General features: G+C 69.8%; 1 protein-coding gene across 1 annotated transcript in view; it reads right to left on the minus strand.

Moving 5' to 3' along the window:
* LOC140387645 (solute carrier family 41 member 1-like) overlaps positions 1 to 14180 on the minus strand; it is a 142684-nt gene that overhangs the window by 64251 nt on the left and 64253 nt on the right. The window contains exon 6 of the mRNA XM_072470842.1: positions 1859 to 1868. Within this exon, the coding sequence (XP_072326943.1) occupies positions 1859 to 1868 (10 nt within the window). The remainder of the gene's footprint in view (positions 1 to 1858; positions 1869 to 14180) is intronic.

A 14180-nucleotide genomic window follows, 5' to 3' on the forward strand; every position in this document is an offset into this window, starting at 1 on the left:
CACATCCTGTAAATGAACTTTAAAATCTCATCTCTATTTCCCCACCTCGGTTACGTAATCCTTAATGTCCTTACTCCAATAAAACTCGACCCACCTCAGCTCTGAAAGCGTTAATGGCGCCCGGTGCCCAGCTTGGCGGGACAGAGTACAGTTCCAGATATCCCCTTTGTGTGAAGAAATGCTTCCCGACATCTCCCCTGAACTGCTCGGATTTTAAGATTCTGCCCCCTTGTTCTGGATTGCTGCATTAGGAATAGTTTCAAAGGGAAACTCGGTCAATACTTGGAAATGCCAGGGTCTGCGAAGAGGGCAGGGAAGCGAGCCAGAATCCACGGCTCTCCGAAAGGGTAGAGCAGCCCCTGCGTTTGATTAAACAGACGCAGCGATCTCACCCTGTCTTGGAAAGTGCAGCTGGATCCGAGAGCAGCGTAAGGAATTGGACTGTTTGGGACAGTTCTTGCTGCACTGACACTGGGCCTGGCCCAGGGGGAAAAATACTCTCGCTTGTACAGGACGGCACGGCAGCACAGTGGTTAGCACAGTGGTTTCACAGCGCCAGGGTCCCAGGTTCGATTCCCGGCTTGGGTCACTGTCTGTGCGGAGTCTGCACGTTCTCCCCGTGTCTGCGTGGGTTTCCTCCGGTTGCTCCGGTTTCCTCCCACAAGTTCCGAAAGACGTGCTGTTAGGTGGATTGGACATTCTGAATTCTCCCTCTGTGTACCCGAACAGGCGCCGGAATGTGGCGACTAGGGGATATTCACAGTAACTTCATTGCAGTGCTAATGTTAGCCTACTTGTGACAATGAAGATGACTAAATTAAACATCTCAGCCCTTCTGCATCAGGAGCAAAATTCTTCCGAAACGGCGCAATGTCTGCCAACTGGCGCCCAAAACGGCGCCAATCAGACGGGCATCGCGCCGCCCCAAAGGTGCGGAATTCTCCGCATCTTTGGGGGCCGAGCCCCAATATTGAGGGGCTAGGCCGACGCCGGAGGAATTTCCGCCCCGCCAGCTGGCGGAAACGGCCTTTGTTGCCCCGCCAGCTGGCGCGGAAATGACATCTCCGGGCGGCGCATGCGAGGGAGCGTCAGCGGCCGCTGACAGCTTCCCACGCATGCGCAGTGGAGGGAGTCTCTTCTGCCTCCGCCATGGTGGAGACCGTGGCGGAGGCGGAAGGGAAAGAGTGCCCCCACGGCACAGGCCCGCCCGCGGATCGGTGGGCCCCGATCGTGGGCCAGGCCACCGTGGGGGCACCCCCCGGGCCAGATCGCCCCGCGCCCCCCCCCAGGACCCCGGAGCCCGCCCACACCGCCTTGTCCCGCCGTTCAAAAGGTGGTTTAATCCACGCCAGCGGGACAGGCAATTTATCGGCGGGACTTCGGCCCATCCGGGCCGGAGAATCCAGCGGGGGGGCCCGGCAACCGGCACGGCCCGATTCCTGCCCCCACCGAATATCCGGTACCGGAGACTTCGGCAACCGGCGGGGGGCGGGATTCACGGCAGCCCCCGGCGATTCTCCAACCCGGCGGGGGGTCGGAGAATCTCGCCCATGGCCTTTCCCAGCCACACGGGTCCGAATGAGCCGTGAGAATTGGTGCCTTTAAACCTGTCACTGCTGACGGGATGGGGGGGGGGGGGGGGGGGGGGGGGGAGGGGGGGTGGAGGGGGGGGCGAGAGAGAAGGAGACGCAGGGAACGAGAGAACAGAGTGAGAAAACAGTCAGCGAGACGGGGAGGGAGAGAGGCACAGTGAGAGGTAGAGAGTGTGCGAGAGAAAGACTAAACAGGTAGAGTGATAAAGTGATAAAGAGAGACACAGAGAGGGAGAGAGAGAAAGACTTAAAGAAAGAAGACAAACCTTTGAATATCTTATAAACGGATATTTCAAAGAATGCCACACTATTGCAGCTGAGCGGGGTGGGGGTTAACACGCAGCATCAAGCAGGATTGGTTCATCGTGTGGGAATATCAGGAATGGGCTCCCTATGCGGTGAAGCCTTCCACAGTCGGATAGCCTGTTGTGGCTCAGCCTCCCAGCTCAGTGGCTCCAAAACTCTGGGCGTTGCAGGACAATTTCGCTGACGAGGATTAAAAGCGACCTTGGGAGGGTACCGAGTGGAGGGAATGGGGTGGAGATCACGCGAGGCAGGAGAATTTCAGTAGCTCAATGCCGCCACATTGTGGCGGTGCCTGGAACTGCAGCAAGCACAGACAAAGTGAGGGGGAAATGTGAGGATAATAATAATAATCTTTATTGTCACAAGTAGGCTTACATTAACACTGCAATGAAGGTACTGTGAAAAGCCCCTAGTCCCCACACTCCGGCGCCTGTTCGGGTACACAGAGGGAGAATTCAGAATGTCCAATTCACCTAACAAACACGTCTTTCGGGACTTGTGGAGGAAACCGGAGCACCCGAGTAAACCCACGCAGACACGGGGAGAACGTGCAGACTCCGCACAGACAGTGACCCAAGCCGGAATCGAACCTGGGACCCTGGCGCTGTGAAGCCACAGGCTAACCACTGTGCAACCCTGCCGCCCACTGCCACATTCCCAGCACAGGCACGACGAGCGAATGGCCTCCCGCTGTGCTGTGCCAATATTCCCAGAGCAGCTTCACAAAGAACGGGAGAGGTGGGACGGTGAACGATATTGAGGCATTGCGGAGGCTCAGCCTGAATCTCCACACGTTCCCAAAGGTGCTGGTGGATGAGGGGGTCAGGAAGCAGTGGGACAGCGTCCTTTATTCGGAAGTTTCACTGTGGTGTCAGCACAATGATATTGTCATTGGAGCAGGAACCCAGAGGCACAGACTCCTCTGGGGGAGCTAGGTTCAAATACCACCACGGTAACTGGTGGAATGTAAATTCAATAAATAACACCCAATGTCCTTCAGGGAGGGAAATCTGCCGCCCTTACCCGGCCTGGCCTACATGTGACTCCAGACCCACAGCAATGTGGGTGGCTGTAAATGGAAGTGTTCAGATCAGTGGCCATTGGGGGAGCAAAGAAAATTCAACAGGACACTCACATCCTCTGAAAACATTTTTGAAAATAGCCGAGGCCTTGGTGAGCTCCTGTGGTGCATCTTGTAGATGGTGCACACGGCTGCCGCTGTGTGTCGGTGGGGGAGGGAGTGAATGTTCGTGGAGGGGGGAGCAATCAAACGGGGCTGCTTTGTCCTGGATGGTGTCGAGCTTCTCGAGTGTTGTTGGAGCTGTGCTCATCCAGGCAAGTGGAGAGTATTCCCTCACACTCCTGACTTGTGCCTTGTAGATGGTGGACAGGCTTTGGGGGGAGTCAGGAGGTGAGTTACTCTCCGCAGGATTCCCAGCCTCTGACCTGCTCTGGTAGCCACAGTATTAATGTGGCTGGGTCCAGTTCAGCTTCTGATCAACGGTAACCCCCAGGATGTTGATTGTGGGGATTCAGCGACGTAATGCCATTGAATGTCAAGGGGCGGTGGTTGGCTCCTCTCTTGTAGGAGATTGTGATTGCCTGGCACTTGTGTGACACGAATGTAACTTGTCAGCCCCGAGCTGGATATTGTCCAGGTCTTGCTGCATTTGGACGGGGACTGCTTCATTATCTGAGGAGTTGCGAATGGTGCTGAACATGGTGCAGTCACCCGCAAACATCCCCACTTCTGACCTTGCGATGGAAGGGAGGTCATTGATGAAACAGCTGAAGATGGTTGGGGCCGAGGACACGACCCTGAGGATCTCCTGCAGTGATGTCCTGGAGCTGAGATGATTGAACTCCAACCACCACAACCATCTTCCTTTGTGCCGGGTATGACTCCAACCAGCGGAGAGTTTTCCCCTGACTCCCATTGACTCCAGTTTAGCTCGGGCTCCTTGATGCCACACTCGGTCAAATGCTGCCTTGATGTCGAGGGCAGTCACTCCCACCTCACCTCTGGCATTCCGCTCTTTTGTCCATGTTTGAACCGAGGCTGTAATGAGGTCAGGAGCTGAGTGACCCTGGCGGGACCCACACTGAGCGTCCGTGAGCAGGTTATTGCTGAGTAAGAGCCGCTTGTTAGCAGTGTTGATGACTCTTCCATCACTTTGCTGATTTACCCGTCCTGACTCCCTCTCCATCAGCGCCTTACTCAACACAATGTATCAATCTTGGGTTTGAAATTTCCAATTGTCCCCAGTCTCAGCAGCTTTTTTAGGGGAGCGAATCCCAGATTCCCACACCCCTTCCTGCCATCAGCCCTGAACGGCCTGGCTCTCCGTTTAAGGGTGCGGCCCTTGCCCCACCGGAGGAAACAGTGGCCGGGATTCTCCGAGCCGAAATGGCGCTCGGCGCGGGGCGGGGAATGGAGAGTCAGACCCGCGGTCGGGTCCGACGCCGGGAGGCGAACCTCTGGCGACCGGAGAATCGCTGCTAGTCGCGTGTGCACGGGCGAGGCGGCGCCGGTTGGGGACCGCGGAAAGAGCCCCCCGCGGCGATTCTCCGCGGTCGACCAGCCGAGTTCCCGCCTGCGTGAATCACCTATGGTTCCACCCGGCAGCGGCTCGGCGTCGCGGCTGCGATGGCCGCCCCGGTGGTGGGTCGGGGGATCCGGGGGAGGGGGCCAGTCCATGACGGACGGGCCCATGATCGGGGGCCACCGATCGGCGGGCACACTATTGGGTGGGTCTACCTTCATCCGCGCCGGCCACCCGCTGTGTGGCTCCGCCATGTCGCGCGGAGCCGGGAGCAGAAGCGGCCGCAGCCGGAGGCGCAGTCCCGCAGCCGGAGGCGCAGTCCGCAGCCGGAGACGCAGTCCCGCAGCCGGAGACGCAGTCCCGCAGCTGGAGGCGCAGTCCCGCAGCGTGCAGGCGCAGTCCCGCAGCCGAGGCGCAGTCCCGCAGCCGGAGGCGCAGTCCCGCAGCCGGAGACGCAGTCCGCAGCTGGAGGCGCAGTCCCGCAGCGTGCAGGCGCAGTCCCGCAGCCGGAGGCGCAGCCGCAGCCGCAGGCGCAGTCCCGCAGCCGGAGACGCAGTCCCGCAGCTGGAGGCGCAGTCCCGCAGCGTGCAGGCGCAGTCCCGCAGCCGGAGACGCAGTCCCGCAGCTGGAGGCGCAGTCCCGCAGCGTACAGGTGCAGTCGCACAGCCGGAGGCGCAGTCCCGCAGCCGGAGGCGCAGTCCCGCAGCGTGCAGGCGCAGTCCCGCAGCCGGAGGCGCAGTCCCGCAGCGTGCAGGCGCAGTCCCGCAGTCGGAGGCGCAGTCCCGCAGCCGGAGGCGCAGTCCCGCAGCGTGCAGGCGCAGTCCGGCAGCCGGAGGCGCAGTCCCGCAGCGTGCAGGCGCAGTCCCGCAGTCGGAGGCACAGTCCCGCAGCCGGAGGCGCAGTCCCGCAGCGTGCAGGCGCAGTCCGGCAGCATGCAGGCGCAGTCCCGCAGCCGGATGTGCAGTCCCGCAGCGTGCAGGCGCAGTCCCGCAGCGTGCAGGCGCAGTCCCGCAGCGTGCAGGCGCAGTCCCGCAGCGTGCAGGCGCAGTCCCGCAGCGTGCAGGCGCAGTCCCGCAGCGTGCAGGCGCAGTCCCGCAGCGTGCAGGCGCAGTACCGCAGCCGGAGGTGCAGTCCCGCAGCGTGCAGGCGCAGTCCCGCAGCGTGCAGGCGCAGTCCCGCAGCGTGCAGGCGCAGTCCCGCAGCCGGAGGTGCAGTCCCGCAGCGTGCAGGCGCAGTCCCGCAGCGTGCAGGCGCAGTCCCGCAGCGTGCAGGCGCAGTCCCGCAGCCGGAGGTGCAGTCCCGCAGCCGGAGGTGCAGTCCCGCAGCGTGCAGGCGCAGTCCCGCAGCGTGCAGGCGCAGTCCCGCAGCGTGCAGGCGCAGTCCCGCAGCGTGCAGGCGCAGTCCCGCAGCGTGCAGGCGCAGTCCCGCAGCGTGCAGGCGCAGTCCCGCAGCGTGCAGGCGCAGTCCCGCAGCGTGCAGGCGCAGTCCCGCAGCGTGCAGGCGCAGTACCGCAGCCGGAGGTGCAGTCCCGCAGCGTGCAGGCGCAGTCCCGCAGCGTGCAGGCGCAGTCCCGCAGCGTGCAGGCGCAGTACCGCAGCCGGAGGTGCAGTCCCGCAGCGTGCAGGCGCAGTCCCGCAGCGTGCTGGCGCAGTCCCGCAGCGTGCAGGCGTAGTCCCGCAGCTGGAGGTGCAGTCCTGCAGCATGGAGGCGCAGTCCCGCAGCGTGCAGGCGCAGTCCCGCAGCCGCAGTCCCGCAGCCGGAGGCGCAGTCCCGCAGCCGGAGGCACAGTCCCGCAACGTACAGGCGCAGTAACGCAGCCGGAGGCGCAGTCCCGCAGCGTGCAGGCGCAGTCCAGCAGCCGGAGGCGCAGTCCAGCAGCGTGCAGGCGCAGTCCCGCAGCATACAGGCGCAGTCCCGCAGCCGGAGGCGCAGTCCCGCAGCGTGCAGGCGCAGTCCCGCAGCGTGCAGGCGCAGTCCCGCAGCCGGAGGCGCAGTCCCGCAGCGTGCAGGCGCAGTCCCGCAGCGTGCAGGCGCAGTCCCGCAGCGTGCAGGCGCAGTCCCGCAGCGTGCAGGCGCAGTCCCGCAGCGTGCAGGCGCAGTCCCGCAGCGTGCAGGCGCAGTCCCGCAGCGTGCAGGTGCAGTCCCGCAGCGTGCAGGCGCAGTCCCGCAGCCGGAGGCGCAGTCCCGCAGCCGGAGGCGCAGTCCCGCAGCCGGAGGCGCAGTCCCGCAGCCGGAGGCGCAGTCCCGCAGCGTGCAGGCACAGTCCCGCAGCTGGAGGCGCAGTCCCGCAGCCAGAGGCGCAGTCCCGCAGCCGGAGGCGCAGCCGGAGGCGCAGTCCCGCAGCCCGGAGGCGCAGTCCCGCAGCCGGAGGCGCAGTCCCGCAGCCGGAGGCGCAGTCCCGCAGCCGGAGGCGCAGACCCGCAGCCGGAGGCGCAGTCCCGCAGCCGGAGGCGCAGTCCCGCAGCCGGAGGTGCAGTCCCGCAGCCGGAGGTGCAGTCCCGCAGCCGGAGGCGCAGTCCCGCAGCGTGCAGGCGCAGTCCCGCAGCCGGAGGCGCAGTCCCGCAGCCGGAGGCGCAGTCCCGCAGCCGGAGGTGCAGTCCCGCAGCATGCAGGCGCAGTCCCGCAGCGTGCAGGTGCAATCCCGCAGCGTGCAGGCGCAGACCCGCAGCGTGCAGGCGCAGTCCCGCAGCGTGCAGGCGCAGTCCCGTAGCCGGAGGCGCAGTCCCGCAGCGTGCAGGCGCAGTCCCGCAGCGTGCAGGCGCAGTCCCGCAGCGTGCAGGCGCAGTCCCGCAGCGTGCAGGCGCAGTCCCGCAGCGTGCAGGCGCAGTCCCGCAGCGTGCAGGCGCAGTCCCGCAGCGTGCAGGCGCAGACCCGCAGCGTGCAGGCGCAGTCCCGCAGCGTGCAGGCGCAGTCCCGCAGCGTGCAGGCGCAGACCCGCAGCGTGCAGGCGCAGTCCCGCAGCGTGCAGGCGCAGTCCCGCAGCGTGCAGGCGCAGTCCCGCAGCCGGAGGCGCAGTCCCGTAGCGTGCAGGCGCAGTCCCGCAGTCGGAGGTGCAGTCCCGCAGCCGGAGGCGCAGTCCCGCAGCGTGCAGGCGCAGTCCGGCAGCCGGAGGCGCAGTCCCGCAGCGTGCAGGCGCAGTCCCGCAGTCGGAGGCACAGTCCCGCAGCCGGAGGCGCAGTCCCGCAGCGTGCAGGCGCAGTCCGGCAGCATGCAGGCGCAGTCCCGCAGCGTGCAAGCGCAGTCCCGCAGCCGGATGTGCAGTCCCGCAGCGTGCAGGCGCAGTCCCGCAGCGTGCAGGCGCAGTCCCGCAGCGTGCAGGCGCAGTCCCGCAGCGTGCAGGCGCAGTCCCGCAGCGTGCAGGCGCAGTCCCGCAGCGTGCAGGCGCAGTCCCGCAGCGTGCAGGCGCAGTCCCGCAGCGTGCAGGCGCAGTCCCGCAGCGTGCAGGCGCAGTACCGCAGCCGGAGGTGCAGTCCCGCAGCGTGCAGGCGCAGTCCCGCAGCGTGCAGGCGCAGTCCCGCAGCGTGCAGGCGCAGTCCCGCAGCGTGCAGGCGCAGTCCCGCAGCCGGAGGTGCAGTCCCGCAGCGTGCAGGCGCAGTCCCGCAGCGTGCAGGCGCAGTCCCGCAGCCGGAGGTGCAGTCCCGCAGCCGGAGGTGCAGTCCCGCAGCGTGCAGGCGCAGTCCCGCAGCGTGCAGGCGCAGTCCCGCAGCGTGCAGGCGCAGTCCCGCAGCGTGCAGGCGCAGTCCCGCAGCGTGCAGGCGCAGTCCCGCAGCGTGCAGGCGCAGTCCCGCAGCGTGCAGGCGCAGTCCCGCAGCGTGCAGGCGCAGTCCCGCAGCGTGCAGGCGCAGTACCGCAGCCGGAGGTGCAGTCCCGCAGCGTGCAGGCGCAGTCCCGCAGCGTGCAGGCGCAGTCCCGCAGCGTGCAGGCGCAGTACCGCAGCCGGAGGTGCAGTCCCGCAGCGTGCAGGCGCAGTCCCGCAGCGTGCTGGCGCAGTCCCGCAGCGTGCAGGCGTAGTCCCGCAGCTGGAGGTGCAGTCCTGCAGCATGGAGGCGCAGTCCCGCAGCGTGCAGGCGCAGTCCCGCAGCCGCAGTCCCGCAGCCGGAGGCGCAGTCCCGCAGCCGGAGGCACAGTCCCGCAACGTACAGGCGCAGTAACGCAGCCGGAGGCGCAGTCCCGCAGCGTGCAGGCGCAGTCCAGCAGCCGGAGGCGCAGTCCAGCAGCGTGCAGGCGCAGTCCCGCAGCATGCAGGCGCAGTCCCGCAGCCGGAGGCGCAGTCCCGCAGCGTGCAGGCGCAGTCCCGCAGCGTGCAGGCGCAGTCCCGCAGCCGGAGGCGCAGTCCCGCAGCGTGCAGGCGCAGTCCCGCAGCGTGCAGGCGCAGTCCCGCAGCGTGCAGGCGCAGTCCCGCAGCGTGCAGGCGCAGTCCCGCAGCGTGCAGGCGCAGTCCCGCAGCGTGCAGGCGCAGTCCCGCAGCGTGCAGGCGCAGTCCCGCAGCGTGCAGGCGCAGTCCCGCAGCGTGCAGGCGCAGTCCCGCAGCGTGCAGGCGCAGTCCCGCAGCCGGAGGCGCAGTCCCGCAGCCGGAGGCGCAGTCCCGCAGCCGGAGGCGCAGTCCCGCAGCCGGAGGCGCAGTCCCGCAGCGTGCAGGCACAGTCCCGCAGCTGGAGGCGCAGTCCCGCAGCCAGAGGCGCAGTCCCGCAGCCGGAGGCGCAGCCGGAGGCGCAGTCCCGCAGCCGGAGGCGCAGTCCCGCAGCCGGAGGCGCAGTCCCGCAGCCGGAGGCGCAGTCCCGCAGCCGGAGGCGCAGACCCGCAGCCGGAGGCGCAGTCCCGCAGCCGGAGGCGCAGTCCCGCAGCCGGAGGTGCAGTCCCGCAGCCGGAGGTGCAGTCCCGCAGCCGGAGGCGCAGTCCCGCAGCGTGCAGGCGCAGTCCCGCAGCCGGAGGCGCAGTCCCGCAGCCGGAGGCGCAGTCCCGCAGCCGGAGGTGCAGTCCCGCAGCATGCAGGCGCAGTCCCGCAGCGTGCAGGTGCAGTCCCGCAGCGTGCAGGCGCAGACCCGCAGCGTGCAGGCGCAGTCCCGCAGCGTGCAGGCGCAGTCCCGTAGCCGGAGGCGCAGTCCCGCAGCGTGCAGGCGCAGTCCCGCAGCGTGCAGGCGCAGTCCCGCAGCGTGCAGGCGCAGTCCCGCAGCGTGCAGGCGCAGTCCCGCAGCGTGCAGGCGCAGTCCCGCAGCGTGCAGGCGCAGTCCCGCAGCGTGCAGGCGCAGACCCGCAGCGTGCAGGCGCAGTCCCGCAGCGTGCAGGCGCAGTCCCGCAGCGTGCAGGCGCAGACCCGCAGCGTGCAGGCGCAGTCCCGCAGCGTGCAGGCGCAGTCCCGCAGCGTGCAGGCGCAGTCCCGTAGCCGGAGGCGCAGTCCCGCAGCGTGCAGGCGCAGTCCCGCAGCGTGCAGGCGCAGTCCCGCAGCCGGAGGCGCAGTCCCGCAGCGTGCAGGCGCAGTCCCGCAGCGTGCAGACGCAGTCCCACAGCCGGAGGCGCAGTCCCGCAGCGTGCAGGCGCAGTCCCGCAGTGAGCAGGCGCAGTCCCGCAGCCGGAGGCGCAGTCCCGCAGCGTGCAGGCGCAGTCCCGCAGCCGGAGGCGCAGTCCCGCAGCGTGCAGGCGCAGCTCCGCAGCCGGAGGTGCAGTCCCGCAGCGTGCAGGCGCAGTCCCGCAGCGTGCAGGCGCAGTCCCGCAGCGTGCAGGCGCAGTCCCGCAGCGTGCAGGCGCAGTCCCGTAGCCGGAGGCGCAGTCCCGCAGCATGCAGGCGCAGTCCCGCAGCGTGCAGGCGCAGTCCCACAGCCGGTGGTGCAGTCCCGCAGCGTGCAGGCGCAGTCCCGCAGCGTGCAGGCGCAGTCCTGCAGCATGCAGGCGCAGTCCCGCAGCCGGAGGTGCAGTCCCGCAGCCGGAGGTGCAGTCCCGCAGCGTGCAGGCGCAGCTCCGCAGCGTGCAGGCGCAGTCCCGCAGCGTGCAGGCGCAGTCCCGCAGCGTGCAGGCGCAGTCCCGCAGCGTGCAGGCGCAGTCCCGCAGCGTGCAGGCGCAGTCCCGTAGCCGGAGGCGCAGTCCCGCAGCGTGCAGACGCAGTCCCGTCGCCGGAGGCGCAGTCCCGCAGCCGGAGGCGCAGTCCCGCAGCCGGAGGCGCAGTCCCGCAGCGTGCAGGCGCAGTCCCGCAGCCGGAGGCGCAGTCCCGCAGCGTGCAGGCGCAGTCCCGCAGCGTGCAGGCGCAGTCCCGCAGCCGGAGGTGCAGTCCCGCAGCATGCAGGCGCAGTCCCGCAGCCGGAGGTGCAGTCCCGCAGCCGGAGGTGCAGTCCCGCAGTGTGCAGGCGCAGTCCCGCAGCGTGCAGGCGCAGTCCCGCAGCCGGAGGTGCAGTCCCGCAGCCGGAGGTGCAGTCCCGCAGTGTGCAGGCGCAGTCCCGCAGTGTGCAGGCGCAGTCCCGCAGCGTGCAGGCGCAGTCCCGCAGCCGGAGGTGCAGTCCCGCAGTGTGCAGGCGCAGTCCCGCAGCGTGCAGGCGCAGTCCCGCAGCGTGCAGGCGCAGTCCTGCAGCCGGAGGCGCAGTCCCGCAGCGTGCAGGCGCAGTCCCGCAGCGTGCAGGCGCAGTCCCGCAGCCGGAGGCGCAGTCCCGCAGCGTGCAGGCGCAGTCCCGCAGCCGGAGGCGCAGTCCCGCAGCGTGCAGGCGCAGTCCCGCAGCCGGAGGCGCAGTCCCGCAGCGTGCAGGCGCAGTCCCGCAGCGTGCAGGCGCAGTCCCGCAGCCGGAGGCGCAGTCCCGCAGCCGGAGGCGCAGTCCCGCAGCGTGCAGGCGCAGTCCCGCAGCCGGAGGCGCAGTCCCGCAGCGTGCAGGCGCAGTCCCGCAGCCGGAGGCGCAGTCCCGCAGCGTGCAGGCGCAGTCCCGCAGCCGGAGGCGCAGTCCCGCAGCGTGCAGGCGCAGTCCCACAGCGTGCAGGCGCAGTCCCGCTGCCGGATGTGCAGTCCCGCAGCGTGCAGGCGCAGTCCCGCAGTGTGCAGGCGCAGTCCCGCAGCGTGCAGGCGCAGTCCCGCAGCGTGCAGGCGCAGGCGCAGTCCCGCAGCGTGCAGGTTAAGTCCCGCAGCGTGCAGGCGCAGTCCCGCAGCGTGCAGGCGCAGTCCCGCAGCGTGCAGGCGCAGTCCCGCAGCGTGCAGGCGCAGTCCCGCAGCGTGCAGGCGCAGTCCAGCAGCCGGAGGCGCAGTCCAGCAGCGTGCAGGCGCAGTCCCGCAGCATGCAGGCGCAGTCCCGCAGCCGGAGGCGCAGTCCCGCAGCGTGCAGGCGCAGTCCCGCAGCGTGCAGGCGCAGTCCCGCAGCCGGAGGCGCAGTCCCGCAGCGTGCAGGCGCAGTCCCGCAGCGTGCAGGCGCAGTCCCGCAGCGTGCAGGCGCAGTCCCGCAGCGTGCAGGCGCAGTCCCGCAGCGTGCAGGCGCAGTCCCGCAGCGTGCAGGCGCAGTCCCGCAGCGTGCAGGCGCAGTCCCGCAGCGTGCAGGTGCAGTCCCGCAGCGTGCAGGCGCAGTCCCGCAGCCGGAGGCGCAGTCCCGCAGCCGGAGGCGCAGTCCCGCAGCCGGAGGCGCAGTCCCGCAGCCGGAGGCGCAGTCCCGCAGCGTGCAGGCACAGTCCCGCAGCTGGAGGCGCAGTCCCGCAGCCAGAGGCGCAGTCCCGCAGCCGGAGGCGCAGCCGGAGGCGCAGTCCCGCAGCCGGAGGCGCAGTCCCGCAGCCGGAGGCGCAGTCCCGCAGCCGGAGGCGCAGTCCCGCAGCCGGAGGCGCAGACCCGCAGCCGGAGGCGCAGTCCCGCAGCCGGAGGCGCAGTCCCGCAGCCGGAGGTGCAGTCCCGCAGCCGGAGGTGCAGTCCCGCAGCCGGAGGCGCAGTCCCGCAGCGTGCAGGCGCAGTCCCGCAGCCGGAGGCGCAGTCCCGCAGCCGGAGGCGCAGTCCCGCAGCCGGAGGTGCAGTCCCGCAGCATGCAGGCGCAGTCCCGCAGCGTGCAGGTGCAGTCCCGCAGCGTGCAGGCGCAGACCCGCAGCGTGCAGGCGCAGTCCCGCAGCCGGAGGTGCAGTCCCGCAGCCGGAGGTGCAGTCCCGCAGCGTGCAGGCGCAGCTCCGCAGCGTGCAGGCGCAGTCCCGCAGCGTGCAGGCGCAGTCCCGCAGCGTGCAGGCGCAGTCCCGCAGCGTGCAGGCGCAGTCCCGTAGCCGGAGGCGCAGTCCCGCAGCGTGCAGACGCAGTCCCGTCGCCGGAGGCGCAGTCCCGCAGCCGGAGGCGCAGTCCCGCAGCCGGAGGCGCAGTCCCGCAGCGTGCAGGCGCAGTCCCGCAGCCGGAGGCGCAGTCCCGCAGCGTGCAGGCGCAGTCCCGCAGCGTGCAGGCGCAGTCCCGCAGCCGGAGGTGCAGTCCCGCAGCATGCAGGCGCAGTCCCGCAGCCGGAGGTGCAGTCCCGCAGCCGGAGGTGCAGTCCCGCAGTGTGCAGGCGCAGTCCCGCAGCGTGCAGGCGCAGTCCCGCAGCCGGAGGTGCAGTCCCGCAGCCGGAGGTGCAGTCCCGCAGTGTGCAGGCGCAGTCCCGCAGCGTGCAGGCGCAGTCCCGCAGCCGGAGGTGCAGTCCCGCAGCCGGAGGTGCAGTCCCGCAGTGTGCAGGCGCAGTCCCGCAGCGTGCAGGCGCAGTCCCGCAGCGTGCAGGCGCAGTCCTGCAGCCGGAGGCGCAGTCCCGCAGCGTGCAGGCGCAGTCCCGCAGCGTGCAGGCGCAGTCCCGCAGCGTGCAGGCGCAGTCCCGCAGCGTGCAGGCGCAGTCCTGCAGCCGGAGGTGCAGTCCCGCAGCCGGAGGTGCAGTCCCGCAGTGTGCAGGCGCAGTCCCGCAGCGTGCAGGCGCAGTCCCGCAGCGTGCAGGCGCAGTCCTGCAGCCGGAGGTGCAGTCCCGCAGTGTGCAGGCGCAGTCCCGCAGCGTGCAGGCGCAGTCCTGCAGCCGGAGGCGCAGTCCCGCAGCGTGCAGGCGCAGTCCCGCAGCGTGCAGGCGCAGTCCCGCAGCCGGAGGCGCAGTCCCGCAGCGTGCAGGCGCAGTCCCGCAGCCGGAGGCGCAGTCCCGCAGCGTGCAGGCGCAGTCCCGCAGCCGGAGGCGCAGTCCCGCAGCGTGCAGGCGCAGTCCCGCAGCGTGCAGGCGCAGTCCCGCAGCCGGAGGCGCAGTCCCGCAGCCGGAGGCGCAGTCCCGCAGCGTGCAGGCGCAGTCCCGCAGCCGGAGGCGCAGTCCCGCAGCGTGCAGGCGCAGTCCCGCAGCCGGAGGCGCAGTCCCGCAGCGTGCAGGCGCAGTCCCGCAGCCGGAGGCGCAGTCCCGCAGCGTGCAGGCGCAGTCCCACAGCGTGCAGGCGCAGTCCCGCTGCCGGATGTGCAGTCCCGCAGCGTGCAGGCGCAGTCCCGCAGTGTGCAGGCGCAGTCCCGCAGCGTGCAGGCGCAGTCCCGCAGCGTGCAGGCGCAGGCGCAGTCCCGCAGCGTGCAGGTGCAGTCCCGCAGCGTGCAGGCGCAGTCCCGCAGCGTGCAGGCGCAGTCCCGCAGCGTGCAGGCGCAGTCCCGCAGCGTGCAGGCGCAGTCCCGCAGCGTGCAGGCGCAGTCCAGCAGCCGGAGGCGCAGTCCAGCAGCGTGCAGGCGCAGTCCCGCAGCATGCAGGCGCAGTCCCGCAGCCGGAGGCGCAGTCCCGCAGCGTGCAGGCGCAGTCCCGCAGCGTGCAGGCGCAGTCCCGCAGCCGGA

The sequence above is a fragment of the Scyliorhinus torazame genome, chromosome 13, assembly GCF_047496885.1.
Source record: "Scyliorhinus torazame isolate Kashiwa2021f chromosome 13, sScyTor2.1, whole genome shotgun sequence".
Taxonomy (NCBI): Eukaryota; Metazoa; Chordata; class Chondrichthyes; order Carcharhiniformes; family Scyliorhinidae; genus Scyliorhinus; species Scyliorhinus torazame.